The sequence below is a fragment of the Mastomys coucha genome, unplaced genomic scaffold, assembly GCF_008632895.1.
Source record: "Mastomys coucha isolate ucsf_1 unplaced genomic scaffold, UCSF_Mcou_1 pScaffold18, whole genome shotgun sequence".
NCBI lineage: Eukaryota > Metazoa > Chordata > Mammalia > Rodentia > Muridae > Mastomys > Mastomys coucha.
Genome location: NW_022196900.1, coordinates 20776191 through 20795885, shown reverse-complemented (window position 1 = coordinate 20795885; position 19695 = coordinate 20776191). Strand labels below are relative to the sequence as shown.

General features: G+C 45.9%; 1 protein-coding gene across 2 annotated transcripts in view; it reads right to left on the bottom strand.

Moving 5' to 3' along the window:
* Snx30 (sorting nexin family member 30) overlaps positions 1 to 19695 on the bottom strand; it is an 88861-nt gene continuing 69166 nt past the window's right edge. For both annotated transcript variants that reach the window (XM_031377553.1, XM_031377552.1), the window contains exons 4-9: positions 16886 to 17044; positions 12999 to 13194; positions 11436 to 11635; positions 4347 to 4433; positions 2179 to 2331; positions 1 to 66 (exon numbers count right to left, since the gene is read on the bottom strand). In XM_031377553.1, coding sequence (XP_031233413.1) covers positions 7 to 66; positions 2179 to 2331; positions 4347 to 4433; positions 11436 to 11635; positions 12999 to 13194; positions 16886 to 17044 — 855 coding nt within the window. In that variant the 3' untranslated portion in view covers positions 1 to 6. The remainder of the gene's footprint in view (positions 67 to 2178; positions 2332 to 4346; positions 4434 to 11435; positions 11636 to 12998; positions 13195 to 16885; positions 17045 to 19695) is intronic.

Here is a 19695-nt window from a genome sequence, read left to right as displayed (position 1 = left end):
CCAAAGCTACTTGGCTTCTTGTTTCTCTTGCAGTAGTGGAATAATCGACTCCCACGCCATGAGGCACTGGAACGAGAGCATGCATGCGAGGTCAGTTGCCAGATGCTACTCTGTTAATCTTGATCCTGCCGGTTCACCTCTCTCTAGTGGCACCTACGTCTGTTATCGATACTATTATCAATAGGGAAGGTGACAGGTGTTTGTCTGGAATCTGTCACACCCCCATCTTTATGAACGAGCCACGTCCTTATAAGGCTTGCATGTCTTCATGATAACATGAAGCCTACACCCAATGTGTGGAAAGGATCCATTCTACAAAAATCTTTAACTTCACTAAGCAAAAACCAGACCAGGCAGGAAACTCTTGATGAGAACACCAGTTCTGAGAACCGATAGAAGCATTGTTGGAGGTGTGGGCGGGGCTTGTGTAAGGCTGGAACCGTGAGAGGCCAGCTGAGTGAGTCAGGGTGGGTGGAAAGCACGCTCTTGTTCACCAAAAGTTTGGTTTGTTTTTTTTTGGGCCACTTTTATATATCCCCAAAGATTGGGGAGAAGGGAGTCTAGCAATCTTTAATTTATTTCTGTGTATGTGAAGGGTGAGGGCACATGTACCATGACATGTGTGTGGAGGTCAGTTCTCTCTTTCCACCATGTGGGTTCCAGGGATGGCATACAGGCTGTCAGGCACCTTTACCCAACCCACTGAGACACGCACTGACCCAACCATCAGATTTTGCTAGGCCTGCACCCTGCTGTGTGCTTTGCATTCACTATTCCACTTCACAGTTAGAACACGAATGCACATTGTTGTTCCTCTTATTCCAGATCCTCCGACAGGATGAGAACTCAGAAGACCTGGGGACTGTCTGAGAGTGGCTGCCCAGCTTAGGTGTGCAGCTTATAAATATTATAGCTGGGTTGTGTGTGCTTTGTGCAGGCTTATTGGGACTGGAGATTTAGCACAGCAGTCCTAGGGCCACAATCTAGGAGAAGGGCCTGTCCCTAGCATCGTCCTACAGGGCAAGAGGCGGTTCTGCTCCCAATGGCTGAATTTCAAGGCCACGTTATTTCAGCTAAAACTGGGCCATTGCTTAACTGTAAGTTTAGGCTTCAAAGGGACATCAGGACTTATTGCTAGAAATGACTTCAAATTAGATACATAAGGAATGAACCTTGATTTTAGGAGACAGCTCTTTTACCCTCCCCTCCCATGTGTGTGTGTGTGTGTGTGTGTGTGTGTATTAATGGGAGTGCTATCTCTGAGGTCCACAAATCAAAAGGATATGTGAATAAAAGTCTTTTTAAATAGCATTGCTTTCCTGTGTAACTCCATTGACCTTTATTTAAAAAGAGTGTTTTAAAGTTCAACATCAAAAACAAGTATTATTGTGGTCTGGAGAGATGACTCAGCAGTTAAGAGCACCTGACTGCTTCCAGAGGTCCTGAGTTCAGTTCCTAGCATGGTGGCTCACAGCTAGCTGTAATGGGACTGATTCCTTCTTCTGGTGTGCATGATGTCTGTCAGCTTCAACAGATGACTAGAGGGGCTCATAGCAGAGCGAAAATGAAGACACCTTTATGTAAAACCACAAGGTAACATGAAGTAGCCCCAAAGCCTCCAGTAACTGGGGGTGCCCACATGCTGGCATCACTGGGAAGCAGCCAGCTTCCCAGATCAAAGAGCCACTTCCTCCAGCAAAGAGGAGGCCTAGGAGAACAGGGTCTCAGCTCTGAAACTCAGCACAGCCTGCCAAGGCACTGAGGTAGTTCACATGAGGCAGGTCAGGGATGGGACAAGGGGGATCTGGAGGACACCTATGGTGGTTTGTATATGCTTGACCCACGGATCGGCACTATTTGGAGGTGTGGCCTTGTTGGAGTAGGTGTGTCACTGTGGGTGTGGGCTTTAATACCCTCACCCTAGCTGCCTGGAAGCCAGTCTTCTCCTAGCAGCCTTCAGATGAAGATGTAGAACTCTCAGCTCCTCCTGCACCATGCCTACCTGGATGCTGCCATGTTCCCAGCTTGATGATAATGGACTGAACCTCTAAACCTGTAAGCCAGCCCCAATTAAATGTTGTCCTTTTGAGAGTTGCCTTGGTCATGGTTTCTGTTCACAGCAGTAAATGTCACCCCGAAAGGCTGTGGCTACTAGGAAGCACAGTGGCATGTGCTCACCTTCTCATAATACTGGATATTTTTGTCAGCCAAGCCCACAAGCAGCTGCCGGAAGTCGTGTCGCTTGTTGTTCTGCCACCTCTCCATATCAGCCTTCAGATCCGCGTTGAAGCACTCCATCCTATCCTGGCACTTCTCCACATCTGCTGGCACCTGGAAGGAAAACATACCCTTGGCTCTGAAGTGCATCTGGGTTCTCCTACTGTGAGCTCCTCCACAAACACTGTTCTAAATTAGAAGGTCTAAGAGCTCCCTGGAAAGCAGGCCACAGAAGGGTTTGTAAAAGACACTGTCTTGCCCCCATGAATCATCTGACCTATCCAAGCAGAGTGGACACATGGCGGAACCACCCCTTTGTGTCAGAGTAAGGCAGTGTGGAGTCCTTTTAGGATTTACTCAACCACTGACAAACAGATCTAGAGTTAGCATACACACAATAGTCCTGGCCACAGAGCTGTGTTGTGTCAGAACTAGAGGACAAGGGGTGCTGTTCTGGTCACATGAACTAGTCCAATACTTATGATGTCTGATAACGCCTTTCCTCATTTATCTGAGTGAAATGAATAAGGAGCTTACCAGCCAGGTCCCTTCTCTGAACTTCACATCATATATAAATGGGGAACCATTCTGCACTCTGGGTGGCAGTTAACCACAAAGTTCAAGAACAGAAGGAAAACAAATCACTGAAGGCTATTAAAATTTTTGAAGCATAATATAGCAAGTGGCTTCAAGTTTTTCTTAAGGTTTAGAAAGGAAGTGTGTCCCCTGGGTTTCAGGACCTTCACTTTGTTGTGGTAAGTTGCATTCATCCCACATGGCTAGTGAGGGTCTCCTGGTCATGGTGGTTCTCTTAAGCCAGATTTTCTGTCTTATCTCAAGTGCTCCAGGCCCAAAGTTAGGTCAACACTTGCCAGAAGCAAATGTTGCTTGAACCTTGAAAGTTTTAAGACCCCAGACCACTGCACCCAAATGTCTCCAAGCTACAGGAGTTTTGAGTCAGTATTTACCAACCAGAGCAATGTCAACATGGCTCTGTCAACATGGCTGAGGGACCCAGCACCTTCCCTTGTGAAGTTGCCCAACTTATGAATGCCAGGACTGCTGACAGCTGGACACTCAGGCTTGCAGGTAGCTGACACTGTGACTGCTTGTTTGTGGGGTTTTGTGACAATTAACTGACGAGGAACACCTGGATTTCCTCCTTGTTTCAATACTCTCATTTCTGTGACTGAGGTAGTCATGTTCCTGTGTCTGACCAACATAGGGACGTCCATATCCAAGGATAATGGATGGGTGCTGTCTATCCCATGGTACAAAAGACTGGGGGCTGGGCCACCTGTTAAGGCCTCAGATGACCAAACAATGTCTGAATGGAGGAGCTCCAGCGCCCACACAGATGTGGAGGTCTGTACGGCATCCATGGTTCTCGTCATGGTTTGCTCCTTTGTTCAGTGCTCGAACTCTGTTTTGTGTGTTGCAGTGCAGGGTGCTATCCTAAATTCACTTGAAATACATTACAAATATACATTCTTGAGTTCTTTTTGTGGGTAGGAAAATGTAGGACATTTACATGCACTAACATAAATCTCTACCTATTTCCTTCTCAGAGCAAGACCAGAGATTCATGTAAGATGCAGACAGCTTTCGAATTCTAGTGTGGATCCATGGTAACACATGAATCAACGTAGCAGACATGCATCCACCTGCTATGACGGCATACTGGATACAGACACATCTGCACCCCAAAAGGCCAGGCGATCCCCAGGGCTACTCTGTGACTCACTTCTCCACTCCCTCTGACTAGCACAGTATCATGTGAGACAACTCATTTCAAAAAAAAGAAAAAGCATAAACAAAATGAAGGCATGTTATCTCTCGGGTCTGGTCTGGGTCTGACATTTCCCAAGTCTATTCCAGGGAGGGGAGGACAGATGACTAGTTCTGACAGCAAACTATTTGCCCAAACATTGGTCCTTACCATTTTCGTTTTAATAACATTCCCTATTCCCATCCTTTCTATGAATACAAACACAACTTTCAATCACAAACAAATAAGAAACAGAACAACCGATGGGTAGAGGCAGATCCTATCCTTCAGTCTAAGGATGAGACAGCAGCAGCAGGGAGCCTGCAGCTGTGGCCCACCCTTGGCTGGGTGTTGTTCTGACCTTGGGACGCTCTTCCTTCCTCAGAGCCACAGCTTCCAGTTTGGCTTCATACTCTGCTTGAACTTGGTCCCTCTTCTTCAATACACCCTGTGGAAGGCAGAGAGAAGCATGTAAGAGTCTTCGAAGGGGCCTTCATCTCCAAACTCTCAACAAACCTCAGTGCCCTGGACCATAGCACCATAAACATAACACCAGCTCTGAGGGCAGGAGGGAAGGAAGGAAAACCAACCCTGGAGTTTGGGCTTTCTGGGGAAAAACCCACCAGATGTTGACAGCAAAAAATTTTGGGAAGGGCAGGTGAGGGCTATTGGTACCACTGCTTTACCACCTTGGGAAAAACACTAAGCTTTGTGCTTAAAATGCAGGGCTGTCTCTGGGTTCAGTGGAAAACTCTTAGTAAACAGTTCCTAATTATTATTATTAATTTATATAATTAATGAAAATCATACATATTTACTCTGCATAGTGTTCCAAAATACATGCATACTGTGGTATGGCTAAACTGAGCTAATTAAGAGACATTATCTCAGACTTATTTTTTGTGGTGAAAGCATTTAAATCTCTTCTCAGCAGTTTTCATGAATACACTAACCAGCTACCCTCACTATGCTACAGAATGATCATAGGAGAGTTCTTGACACTCTCATCTGTTGGCTGACCCCTGGTAGACTTTTTTGTTTTCTATTCTGGGTCAGGTAAAGGATGCGGAGACTCAATCCCTACTCAAGGGTTCAGACTGGGAAAGATCCTGATATACAAGAGGATGTGTGTACAAGAGCTCTGAGGGATGGGTCTGAGTCCCTCGATTCACACAGCAAGCTTGCAAAGAGGAGCAGCAAATGGGCCCAGTGACATTCAGCCTGGGATGGACAGAGATGAGGCAAGCCAGGAGCTCAGGTGAAAGGCGTAAGGACACGTTCACTCTTCGGTCCATGCTAGCAGGCATCACCAGAGAGGGAAGGAACACCCCCTTGAGCCTGTGCACCTAGTTCCCTTCCCTTCCCTCGGTCTCAGCACTGCTAGTCAGACCCTAAGTGCCAGACACAAAGCTCGCACTAGAAGCCCAGCTCGGTTCTCCTCTCAACCTTACGGTACACTGAAAAATGGCCAGCCAGAACAGTGAGAGCCTTTCCACCCACTGCCTCCAAAGCCACAGGTTACCAAGACAGGTTGTAATCATAAATTCCACACAGGGGCCTCCTATCACAGCATGGAGCAAGGGCAGGAAGGACCCATTCCTGGACCAGGTGTTAGGCACTTGGTATCCCTGCTGACAGTGCTCAAGAGTGCTGGGTGAGCCAGGCAGTGGTGCGCACGCCTTTAATCCCAGCACTTGGGAGGCAGAGGCAGGTGGATTTCTGAGTTCAAGGCCAGCGTGGTCTACAGAGTGAGTTCCAGGACAGCCAGGGCTACACAGAGAAACCCTGTCTCAAAAAACCAAAAGAAAAAAAAAGTGCTTGGGTGACACCCAAGGGCACTCAAGGCCCATCTTCTAAAGGAAATCATCACTGGGATGAAGTCTCCTGAAAATTAGAACCTGCCATCATTCACCTCCCATTCACTTTCTCCTAAGTGCTCCACACACTCATGAATGTCACCAGCGGAGCTTTCTGTGGTGACAGAAACACACTCTAACACAGCCATCACCAGCCACAGCTGCCTATCGAGTACCTGACATGTACCTCGTGTGACAGAAGAAATGGATGATGATGATGATGATGATGATGATGATGATGATGATGATGATGATATGTGTGTGTGTGTGTGTGTGTGTACATGCACACACAGGTTCCCACCAAAACCAGAGGTGTTAATCCTGCTGGACCTTGACTCATAGACAGTTGTGAGCCACATGCATGGATGAAAATCATAATTTGTGTCCTTCGCAAGAGCAGAAAGTGCTCTAAACCACTGAGCCATCTCTCCAGCCCTGAATTTTTATTTCTTTCTTTAAATTTAAAGTTAAATAAGTCTTTTTATGGCCAGTGGGTACCACATTAGACAAGGTAGATCTATAAAGGAAAATAACAAAACCATGGGTCATTTCTGATTTCACAAAGCATAGACTATAATTTAAATCTACTGATCTGGGGGCTGGAGAGATGGCTCAGCGGTTATGAGCACTGACTGCTCTTCCGAAGGTCCTGAGTTAAAATCCCAGCAACCACATGGTGGCTCATAACCATCTGTAATGGGATTGGATGCCCTTTTCTGGAGTGTTTGAAGACAACTACAGTGTAGTTACATATAATAAATAAACAAATCTTAAAAAAAAAAAAAGTTAAAAAAAAGGTGGGGGGAGTCATTAAAAAAAAAAAAAAAAGCTGGGCAGCTTTTTTTAATCCCAGCACTTGGGAGGCAGAGGCAAGTGGATTTCTGAGTTCGAGGCCAGCCTGGTCTACAGAGTGAGTTCCAGGACAGCCAGAGATACACAGAGAAACCCTGTCTTGAAAAACCAAAAACACAAAAACAAAACCAAAAAAAACCAAATCTACTGGTCTAGTGCCAGGATTACTGACATCATCATCTCCACCGGAGAGAAATAAACACATGATGATGTCTATCTGTCTGTCTCACCCTCCCCCACCCCGTGTGTGTGTGTGTGTGTGTGTGTGTGTGTGTGTGTGTGTGTGTGTGTACACCCCCTTCACGGAATGCTGCACATCTTACTGGAAAAAGCATCATTTTCAGTCTAGCACTCCAAGGACGCTGCAGAGACATGTACTCTGTTGGTGTGACAGGAATCTCAGAACCAGCGTTCTTGAGAGGATGCCTTGGGACTGTCAGCCCAGCATGTGGTTTTCTCTCCTGTTTTTTACTGTGTCACTTGGCTGAGGATGCCGAGACTCCTGAAGGGGGATGTGAGAGAAGATGCATCACCAGGGATGGTTACCATAGTCTATCTATTCATGCCATTCCACAAGGAGGGGAAGAGGATCTCAGATGATGCCATGCTTTCCACTTGGTCTGGGCTGCTCTTCTATCTGAGCCTGTGCCACCCAGCTCACCTGGAGAGAGTGGGATGCTGTTTTCATGAGCAGGCTGGTGGGAGGACCTGGGCTTTTATGCTGTCCAGAATCACTGGACAGCATAAAAGGCTCCCAACAACCTGGTGGAGGCGAAGGACATAGAACCTACTATCTAAATGAGGACATTTGGCATGGTGACAGTATGGGACCTGTCTAAGGCCACACTGCTGGATGGTAGGACAGCAGCAACTCAGTTTCCACCATCTTCTGACTATAGTTTCACAGTCTGACCACTACCTAGCCATGCTGAAGGTTGAGCATCTTCTCTAGGAACTCCTCTACACACTGTGGCCATGTTAAAGATGCTTCCCCACTCCAATAACACAGTCTCTGTGAATACAACTGGCCAAACCAGCTTACAACAGTTAGAGAGGGTTAACCCTATATAATGGGGTGAAAGCCAAGATGCTCCATCTACACAATCCCTCCCCTAGCCCCTTCTGCCACCTGAGCCTCTGAGCCTCTCTCTATGTCACTAGCTTTCCTCCCCTAACTTCTGCCTCTCAGGTATCCTGATTATCAATCTAGGGGCAGAGAACAAACAAAACAGTTTTGTCTTGGCAGAGCTTCCCTGCCAGAGAGGGAGGGGCAGACAAGAAACAAGGAAACAGTATTGGAGGCAGCATGAAGTGTCACCAAATGTGGGAAGGACTTGGGGTTAGGGGACGGGGTGAATTTCATTCAAGACAGAATGAGCTCGTCGAGGATAGCATGTCCAGAAGTGGACACTTCAGCATGATTTTAACTAGTCCTAGAAGTCTGCAACTTCACTAGTGTTCTGTGAAGATGAAGAGAAGCTAATGACTGACCTTAGTGCTCACTCTTAACAAGAAAATGTTGAGGAAAATAATTTTTAAAAATGGGAGAAACTTATAAAGTATTTAAGAAACCCATCAATAAATATATAGATTCTGATGGATTTGGGGGAAAGAACTATAAAAATTGTGTGAGACAATTTGAGCACCACTAAATATGTGACCATAGTTTAGCCCTCCTGTTTCTGTTACCCTCACCCCTCACCCCCATCCTCTCTGGACATGTTAGACATTTTCTACAAAGAATCAGCAAACAATACAAACATAATACCTGTCACCCAAAACGTTTTCAATGAACCAACAGTAGCAATAGGAGCCTTGGAACCGTCAGTCGTGACAGGCTGGGGGCAAACAGCCTTCTGCCTACAATGATAGGGCCACCTGGAGGCATCACAGCCACATCCTGTGGTTTGACTTCCAACATCAACACTGGATTGTTTCCAAGAAAATACCACAGTCGTGGGTATAGAGCAGAGATCACATTCCATCTCCCAAGCTTAAGCCCACACCTTCCTCTGCTGACAAATTGTGGGAAGGAAAGAGGCTTCGTTAGAGGCCCACTCGGGCCCATTAAAAGCTAGCACCAATAACTACCACGGAAGCCAAGCCAGCAGGACCTGCTCAATCCTGCAGCCTGCCCAGCACTGGCAGGAAAGGAGAGCATCCAGGCCTCCAGTAAACGCTCTCTCAATTTCCCTTTCCTAGCAAACTCCAAAGCCTCTCACACAAATATTAAACACCAGAATGTTTGCCAGGCACGGTAGTGTATACCTTTAATCCCACACTTAGAAGGCAGAAACAGGAGGATCTCTGAGAATTCAGGGCCAGCCTGGTCTGTACAGAGTTCCTGGCCAGTCAAGGTTACCTACACACAGAGATCTTGTCTCAAAATAAAAGATAAGAAAATTTTTTTGAAAAGGACTCTCTCTTTTTTTTTTTTTTTTTTTTTGGTTTTTCCAGACAGGGTTTCTCTGTGTAGTCCTGGTTGTCCTGGAACTCACTCTGTAGACCAGGCTGGCCTTGAACTCAGAAATCTGCCTGCCTCTGCCTCCCAAGTGCTAGGATTAAAGGCATGCACCACCACCGCCCAGCAAAAAGGACTCTCTTAGGGAAGCAAACTGTGGAAATAGAATCCACAAGGGAGCCAGTGAAAACATGTATCACTGTCTGCAAATCTCCAAGTGCCTTGGACCTCAACCACCTTAGGTCAGTGCTGGCTCTGCTGTGGGGTCACCCTGCACATGCTGGAGCAGCGGCCTCCTTTATCAGCTGGCTTATCTCAGCTGGCCCTGGGCCAGAGCTCTAGCTTCAGAGGATGCCAATCAATACATCCTCTTCACCAGGCCCTTCCCCAGCACACTCTAGACAATCCTCCTTCCTGCCCCACTAGCCTGATGGCAGTATTTTGGGGATCAATGATTAAGAAACTCAGAACAACGCTTCATACAAGGGGTGAAGAAGAGGAGCCACCCACAACTTCCTTGCTGTGTCTCAGTTGCTCCGGCAACCCTATGCCTCACACTGCAGTCCATGCTTTAACAGAGCCACCAGACAAATCTTTGCTTAACAGCAATTTAAAATCATGCTCTAACTACAAATGTATATTGAGTATTAACATATTTACCACATGCTAGAATAGAAAAACCCTGCCAGGCGGTGGTGGCGCACACCTTTAATCCCAGTACTTGGGAGGCAGAGGCAGGTGGATTTCTGAGTTCGAGGCCAGCCTGGTCTACAGAGTGAGTTCCAGGACAGCCAGGGCTATACAGAGAAACCCTGTCTCAAAAAACCAAAAAAGGAAAAAAGAAAAAGAAAAACCCTAAAACTGTGCATATTGGATTCTGTCTGAGCAAGGTTGGGGAGCATCCTGATGAAGGGTGTGTGTGTGTGTGTGTGTGTGTGTGTGTGTGTGTGTGTGTGTGTGTGTGTGTGTGTGTGTGTGTGTAACAAGGGTCAAACCCACACAAACACCAAGGATTGTAAAAGTTACATTTTGTTTACAAAAGCAAGCACTGTTAACCTTGTAAACAAAGTGAAAACGTTTCCGTTCATTTCCTAATCCGGGATGCCTTCCTAAAATTGCTTCAGTCACACATTAGAAATTCTTCCTTGCATCTATCTATCTATGTCTATAGCAAAAAGCAATGTAACAGATGACAATGAGCTGCAGGTTTGGGGCCAGAAGTTTTGGTTTTTCAGCCTCTATTCCAATAATTGCCAACCAGGCCTCTGGGCTAGGCAGGCACACGCCTGTACATCTGTACACCTGTAGCTGGTACAGTATGTATCTGCTTGTAAGTGGAGGATCAGAGTTCGGGGCCATCCTTGGCAACCTGAAGGGGGCTGCTTGGAAGCAGGCTTCCAACGCAGAGCCTTCCGTACTGTTGGAAGACAGATCCTTTCTCCACCTGGTGCCACCATCACAGGGACCCCCTGAAGCTGCGTCCTCAGCCCGTCTCTGTGAGCCACATTCCATCTGTGTGCTGAGGTGCTCTCACCGGCTGCCACTGAGCCAAAGCCTTTTATATATGACCTCATTCTCCCGTAAGTTCTTCTTATCTCTTTCCTCAATTTCTCCCTTGGTTTTCCTGTTCCTTCAGTTAAAAATTCTCAGAAACCTTGAGATCAAACTTGTAATATCCTACCCAAACAGTTTTACATGTTTGCAGTTGTATTTCACTGTCAAACAACTTTTTTTTTTTTTTTTGGTTTTACTTTCTAAGATTTCCTCAAATTGCATTTTCCAACTTTACCAATTTTATTTAACAAATCATACACTTTTTAACTAAGTTTTTAGGCATATAGGTGCTTTGCCCGCTTATGTCTGTGCAGCATGGAAGGCTCGTGGCCTGAGGAGGCCAGAAAAGGATTCTGGGGACGGGATCTACAAACAATTGAGAGCCATCATGTAGGTGCTGGGAATTGAACCCAAGTCCTCTGGAAGGGCAGCCAGTGCTCTTAACCACTGAGTCATCTCTCCAGCCCCCACAAACTGTGTTTTTAATTCCCACAGTTACCTGACCACCCTCCTCCACAGCGCCACTCCTGTTTGGCAGCTGTTTTATTTTTGCAGTACGAGAACACTGAGAAAATTTCTTCAACCTGTTCTTCCCTTTAATTCACACCCTCTGTTCCCCATACACCCTATTTATATGACCTCAGCATTAGTCTTCTCAACAAAGGGATGCTACCATGTGCAAGGAGGCAATAATCCACAGGGTTTGGGTGTGCAAAAGCCAACTGACCTTCATGGAGTCAGAGTATAGAATGTATTCCCTGAGCACAGGCAAAAACTCCTCGGTTATGTCATCTGTCAGCTCTTCCAAGGCTGTGGAGCAGTTCCCAATGCAGGCTGACACGCCCTCCAGCGGCTCCGACAGCTCACCTTCCAAGGCGCTCCACGTGGAATACACAGGCCCATATTCCCTCAGCTCTACAAGGTACTCTAGAGGAAGAGAAGGCAGTTGGAATCTGGCAGGGGAGCGCTCACTGTGACTGACTTAAGAATCTACAGCCCAGACATCTCTACATTAGGACACACAGCCTTGGCTTTTCTCTTTCCTGGACACACTCCCCTTTAAGCGTAATATATTCCTAACATTTTTTTAATACCTAAAAGCTAATGTACAAATCTGGGATTCTTGTTAAGAGGAACCAAAATACCTTATAGGAGAAAACGGTTAAGAGCCAAATTCAACAAACTTCTTCAAAAATAATTACTCCCACTCATGATACTGCAAGTGCAATGCTTTGCAAAGCAATAGGGGAGACTCTGGAACTTGAGTTATAGATGGTTGTGAGCCACAACGTAGGTGCTAGGAACCGAATTTGAGTCCTCTTCAAGAGCAACAAGTGTTCTTAACCTGAGTCACCTCTAAGTACTTGAGGATGAGGGCTTTATTTTTAAAGGAAAAAAATCAGTCACAATGGAAAAACAATGGGATTGTGGAACATACTGCTGAAAGAGATGTGGTCTCATAGAGGCCTCTCGCTCCCTTGCTCAATGGTCCTCTCAGTGGTTTCAGGGAATAAGAAAAAAAAAAAATGATTTCTTCACCCCCTAGAAGAGTAAGCCCAGCCCTCCATTTGTCTTGGGGTTCCTGTCATTTGACAGAACATGACCTCTGTGGTTTAACTGAACAGGCCTGTGTGATGTGCTTCATGTCTGCCTACACCTGTGTAAGGGGACAAGATTAAGCAGGTGACCATGACAGGAGGGTAGACAGGCAGTGGTGACAAGGACAGACTCAGGTGTGAGCAACTCCCCAGCTCAGAGGAGAGGCTGTGAAGTGATGTGGGGCAGGGAGGAGCAGACGCCACTAAGTTCAAAAGCTCGCTGGGTCACAACCTTGGCAAGCAAGAGCGCCACACTCTCCTCTGAGCCATCTCTTGGCTAAGTTTATTTCTGTAATCATCAACCCCTCCGACTAGGGCATGGCAACAGCAAGCACCACACTGAGAGCAAGACAAAGGACTGAGAGCAAAGTGACAAGGACTGAGTGCAAAATGACAAGGACTGAGTGCAAAGTGACAAGGACTGAGTGCAAAGTGACAAGGACTGAGAGCAAGACAAAGGACTGAGTGCAAAGTGACTGAGTGCAAAGTGACAAGGACTGAGTGCAAAGTGACAAGGACTGAGTGCAAAACACATTCCAGGCCCCAGCAGCCCCTCCCCTCTTTGTGTCTGGTTTTTAAGGTGAATAAGGCCTGGTTCTGTCACTGCAGTATGTCTGCAGGTTGCTTCAGCACAGCGTAATGAGGGTCATTCCCGCCACTCTGGGCACCATCAATCTCAACAAAGAGCTCACCTATTTCTTCTTTGATGATCCGCTGGGCTATCCGATCGATGGTTCCCAGTTTGAGTGCAAAAGTGTCTAAGTAGTCACCGATGGCTGCAAACTCCAGAGGCCGACTCCTCAGCTTATAGCCTCCCGTGACATGCTTGACAGACTCACCCACTCTCGTCAGCAATGCTATCCCCTGCTTCTTGTAGGCATTCAGGTCCTGCAGACAACAACGTAACCTCTCAGTCACACGGCCAGGGCTAAGGGCACCAGCTTCTGAAGACAATGTCTCATTGGGAACGAAGAACTAGAAAGCAGGAACTGTTAGGGCCACATACACAGCATAGCCCCACTGTGGGAACTCTTCCTGTGGAGGCCAAACATCTATCTGCCTACCCTTCTAGGGGAAACCAAAGTACAAGCCTGAAGTCCAAATGGAGGAGCCATGCCACAAGAAAGTCTCACCCCAACATGGATGACGACTTCCCCAGAGCTGTGAAGATAGAATCTCTCCTTGGCTAAATGTCCAGAGTCTATAGACACTAGCATCTCCCAAGGCCATGAGACCACATGCAATTAGAAAGAATTATATACAGCCATCTATGAAGTAAAAGGGGAGTGGCTGGGAACCCCCTCCAGCACACATGCCCATCCTCCTAGGATAGAGTATCAATAGTCACCAGGTTCCACCCTTTAAAAAAAAAAAAAATCACAGCTTAAATAAAGAAAATATCTAATAATAAAAAAAAAAGTCACAGCTATTGTGACAAGACAGTGGCTGGTATGCTTGAAGGAGAGCATTCTACAGTAGACTGCCCCAGACTCACACCCACAAGCTCATGCCCAGATTCCCTGTCAACATGGCTGAGCCCCAGACCCTCCAGTCCAGGTGCTCTCAACCTGTGGGTCGTGACCCCTTGGGAGGTATGTTGATCGACATTTTGACAGGGGCCCTGCATATCAGATATTTATATAACGAATCATAACAGCAGCAAAATTACAGTTATGAAGTAGCAGTGAAAGTAGTTTTTGGTTGGGAGGGGGGGTCTCTACAACATAAGGAACTGTATTAAAGGGTCCCAGCATTAGAAAAGCTGAGAACCACTGCTCTAGTCAAATACTCCCCCGTCTATAAATGCAACATTCTTTCTAACACAATTTTTTAAACCTCTGGCAAAAATATCCCATGCTGTCTTTAGGACAAAATTAAATGCCCGACGGTCATTTCACTCCTCACTCAAACCCAACTAGAGCCACAGAAGGAGGGTGAGGGGAGGGAGCTGAGAAGCCACGGCCACACTGCTAGAAAACTCACTGCAGAACTGGCACAGTAGACTCACTTTAAATCAGAATTTCCTATAGGTCAAGGCAAAAATAGGAAATGGGCTGGGCCTTTAAACCTCTTGTATCTGCATTTTAAAAGATAAAGCACACACATGGTAGCTCCCACCTCAGGTCCTAGCAATGAGGTGTAGAGGGGATCTTTTGTTCTATGTGTGGAAGCATCCACCTGTCAATAAAAAAGCCAATGGCCTACGAGCTTAGGCAGGAAACAGGGAGGTGGAAGTTCCCGTACACAGAAAGCATTTCTGGGGATAGAGTCAGTTGTGAAAAGATTTGCCCTAGACGCAGAAGACAGACACCTGAAACTGAGGACCAGGTGACCAGCCACATGGCATGGCTTAGAATAGAATAAATAAGTAATTAAGTTCTGCTTCTTCAGAAAGTGCCCATGGATCTCAGGCTGGCCCTCGATTCACTATACAGCTGAGGATGAATTCCTGATCCGTCTGCCTCCACCTCACACGGGCTGGAATCAAACATGTTCACCACCCCAAGCCCAGGCAGATCTCATTGATTAAAGGGCCACTCTCATGCATTCCCTTGCATGAAACTGAATTTTGATGGAGACTAAAGGACCTTATTATATACATCTTTAAATAAAATCTTCGTCATACTGCTTAGCCCAGAAATCTCAATTCATCTCTCTCCAAGATACACACAATCTCCCACTCACTCTTCAAGCAGAGTCCTAATGACCAGGAATCCAAGCCACAGCCCTCTCCTACTTCATTCAGTAATGAGGACGGCCTGGGGCTTCGGAACAAAGGACCTGCCACCTCAGAGCCAACTTGTACTTTGGGAAAACAAGAAACTGGAAGAACCACGCCCAAGCGTCAGCATACTGAGAAATGCTTACTTTTAAACAGGTTCAAGGGGGGGAGGGGGTAGTGCATGGGCAGCCATCAACTGAAGCTAAAAACAGGAACTTTTGGACTTTGCCAGGTAATTTCCATGAGCAGAGAACAGAATCTAATGGGAGCCTTAAATGTCAGCAGCTGCTATCTGGACACATGTCTCTGTTTTCTTGTAATTTTACCCCCCACCCCCGCTGCCAAAAAAACAAAACAAAACAACAAAACAAAAACCCAAAACCTAAACTTCAACACCTTTGTCATTAGAACATATTATATGTGAATGCACAGATCTGGAACTGAATGGGTTGGCTTGGGAGAAGCTAAGCTGCCTGAGAGTCTGAACATGTGACCCCATTTCCACACAGTATGAGTGCTCTTCCTTAGACTTCAGGCCAGTTTTGCCAATAGCAAGTGAAGCACAAAGCCAGTGAACAAGCCACTTGAGCTTGGACAGTCTCTGGCAACACATTGGAAGCCAACTGTTTTTCTGGCAAATGACTGGAAAACACACCTAAGAGGAACAGAGTTGTTGGCAAGCAATGGCCAGGCCTTGTGATACAGCTGGAAAGTGAGGCCTTAAGAGCCACAGGACCCGACTTCAGGTCCTACTAACGTCAACTGAACAAGTGTAATCTCTCTGAACTTCGGTTTCCTCGTCTGAAAAATGAAACTGGGTACTTTCACGGTTCCTGAGTGCCGCTCTGCAGGTGCTCAGCCAGGGAAGTTACCTGGATCAAACCTGAGGAGTCTGATGCCAGGTCACTCACTGTCAGCACATTTAAAACACAGTACAGTTTGGGAAAAAGTTTCCAGAAAGTCATTCCAATTCCAGGTGCACAATAAAGCTTAAGGCGTGACCACACAGACACTGCTCTACAAAGTCCGAGTGCCATGAGGGTGGGTTCTGTTAGCATAGGCTCTGCTGTAGTCTCTGACCAACACAGCATAGAGGCTGGAAGGTCTTTGTGACATCTCCCGTAAGAATGGGAATGAAAGGTTAACAGTCTGGTGGGGAAAGAATCTGGAAGAAACACTTTAGCGAAAGGTAGGTGAGGTCTACCACTACAGACAGAAAAAAAGTCACCTGATGGTCAACGATGTCCACTCCCAGCTTTCTGGCTGAGAAACAAGTAGTTCCTCTTTTGAGGGGAGGCCCCTTTGTGATGAAGATTCCTGGTTCCCTAGTACTTCCTGGGCGCAAGAACCTTTGTACACACCTTGGTGTGCAAGTGGCAGGCATGTGGAGGTCAGAGGTCAACCTTGTAGAACTGAGTTTTTCCACCTTTATATGAGTCCTGAAGAGGAGGACTTGGCTCCATAGGTTTTTGTAGTGAATACTTGACCCACTGAACCATCTTGCCAGCCCTGAAGAACACTCTTACCAAACACTTGGCATTCTTTCTCTTTTGTGCCTATTGTTGGTAAGCCTGCCAACCTACTAACACTGCCAAGAAGTGTTGAATGGGCACTTCTGCTTTTGGCAAGTGAGAATACTGACTTTCGTTGCTGCTGCAAAGGGGGCACAGCCTATTATTCTACCGGATTCTAAAATTAATTGTGCCAATGCAATGGGCCATCAACAAAGTAGAGGGCCTTTACGATGCCCAGCTCAGGGACCACTCATGGAAGTGGCTCATGAAGGAGCGAGGCAGTGTTTGAGAAGGAGCCTAAGAAGAAGCATTTACAGGAACACACACAAAATTCTGCCTGTACCTTAGCAGTGAGGAACACATTGAAGTGTTCATTGAAAGAGAGCACAGGGTGATCTGTAATCCTTTTTAGGAATTTGTCCAACGCTTTTCTTCTGGTCTCCACAAACTCTTCTGAAAAGCGATCCACGACACCCTTCACCACAAACTTCTCAGGAAGTGGCTAGGAAACAGGAGGAAAATAGAGTCATCAAGACATAATCAAGAGCAAGCATAGAAGCACAGAAAGCTCACCAGGCCACCAAACTCCTCCTGCCAATCTGTCCAAGAACAGGGTTGGGCGCCAAGGCAGGATCTCATATGGTCCAGGTCAGCTTCCAACTCAATATGTGCCTGAAGATGACCTTGAACTTCTGCCTTCACCTTCAAACATTTTATTACCAGGTCACTTTATGCCAAGCATTTTACCAACTGAGCTATATTTCCAGCCCATGAACAGTAGTTCTTAATCTGTTAGATCTTTATGTTATCATCAACAAAGATTCTTGGGACATGCAGGTGCAGCATATCACAAGTGCCCTGTCAACACAAACCACTATCACATAGCCCCGGACATCCGGGGAAGCCAACACCTGTTCAGTAAATGCACCTGCAGTGCCTACATATGCAGAGAAGATACAAAGAGAAAGGTGAAAGACAAACTCTAAGTAAAGAGAGCAAAGGCAGGGGAGACACTGTAGTTGGTAAAGTACCTACTGTACAAGTACAGGGATCTGAGTTCAAGTCCCGGAAGCCCTGTTTTAAATGAAGGCCAGGTATATCGGTGTGTATTCGTGGCACAGTGCTGAGGCTGCAGAGACAGGGAGATCCCTGGAGTTTTCTGGGCAGCCAGCCTGGCCTACTTGGTGAGCTATTGCCCTGTGAAAAACTACATGTCCACCCTACCACCACCCCCACTCTTCCCCCAAAAGAAAGAAAAAGAAAGGAAGAAAGGGGTAGAAAATTTGAGAGGAACCCCACCCAGGGCAGTTCTCCCTACCCACACAGCCAGAGACACACGTATCTACACTAGCTACCTACACACACACATATATACACAAAGATATACTAAAGAAGGGGGGGCAACAATATCGAGCACACAAAAATGTATGAAAATAGATTAAGATTTTGTTCCCCGTTCACAGGGTACAAGAACAAAGTAAATTAAGAAATAAGGAAGTAGGCACACTCCCACAGCTGAAGATGGTCTTAATTTCCCCTTTTAGGTTTGTAATAAAAATGTAACTTTCGCTGCTTCTCTTGCTCAATCAAATCTCTATCATAAATCTGTGAGAAGGTACTGTTGAACAATTTAAACTACCTGCTCACTCAGGGACCTTTGATCTTTAATTTATTTCCTTGGTAGTTTGCTCAAGCGCGTGGTTAAAGGTGTCATTTTTACTCCTCCACAGGCAAAAGTAACTACTATGCCCAACCTAAAAATACCTGCATTCTGACAAAAAATAAAATAAAATAAAATAAAATAAAAAAGTCCAGGAGGATGCAGACAGGAGGGAAGCCTTACTTGCCCACTGCTGTAGGAAGGCGACCCTTGTTATTATGGAACCCAGTGGAATTTCTGCAGTAAACTAAAAACTGCCTTCCCTGATTGTGAAATAGTGCCTTTAATCCTAGCACTCCAGAGGCAGTGGCAGGCAGATCTCCGCGTTCCAGGCCATCCAAGGCTGCACAGTAAGACTGTCTCAAAAACAAAAACAACAAACAAAACCATCCCAAGATCTTGAAAATATCTCTTGTATTTTAAGAGTCTGGGACTTTTGCTGAACCATGTAGCCAGAATTAATAACACACCTAAGGTCACTTGTGTCTTGTCTGCTAGCCTACTGTGCTCATGCTGTTTAAAAAGCCTGCCTTTAAGGAAACAATGTAACAACCACCTCAACTTGCCTTGGGCTCTTCCTGTAACCAGCTTTTACAATCTAAACTAATGCATAGCTGCAATCTTAAATTATATACTCATCCATGCCCGTCTCAGAATGATGCATGTGTATCATTTGCTGAATTAAGCATGTATAGAGATTGAAAGCAATTATTGGGGCTGGAGAGATGGCTCAGAGGTTAAGAGCACTGTCCATTCTTCCAGAGGTCCTGAGTTCAATTCCCAGTAACGACATGGTGGTTCACAACCATCTGTAATGGGATCTGGTGCCCTCTTCTGGCCTGTAGGCATACAAGCAGGCAGAACGCTGTATACATAATAAATAAATAAATCTTTAAAAAAAAAAAAAAGCAATTGTCTAAAATCTACCAAAAATGTTGAATGCAACATGAGGAGGCAATGACATAAAACGAGTATAATTCTGTTAGAGATTTCTGTAAAGCATCCCATTCCTTCCCATGTGATGCTTCCTGTGCTGCTGAAGACAGACAGAGTGAAGTCCTTGGTTTAAGCACAGACACAGAAGGCACAGACACAAGGACATATTAACACAGCAGCCTTCAGGCAGGCACAGGTTCAGATCATACAACAGAGGACAGAAGACTCAGGGCAGAAAGTAAAGAATTCAAATCTGGACTATTCTTGGTTAAATCATACCAAGGGAACACTTTCCTTAATTAAATACCAATGCGTTATTGGTGACTCAGAGCTAATCACTAATGTGTTTATTAATCCATGCATAAAAATCCATTTAAAAAAAAAACTGAAAACAGATCTGCTAAATCACCCTGTTATGCAGCAAGGTATCTGCCAGAAAGACTGTAAGCCAGTGAACCACACAGACGGTTCCCAACAGCTAAGCTAGGGATGCAAGGGAGGAAAGGACAAGAAAGATGTGCTGTGCACGCTGACAGTCTGCTTCAGCCAGAGAAGCT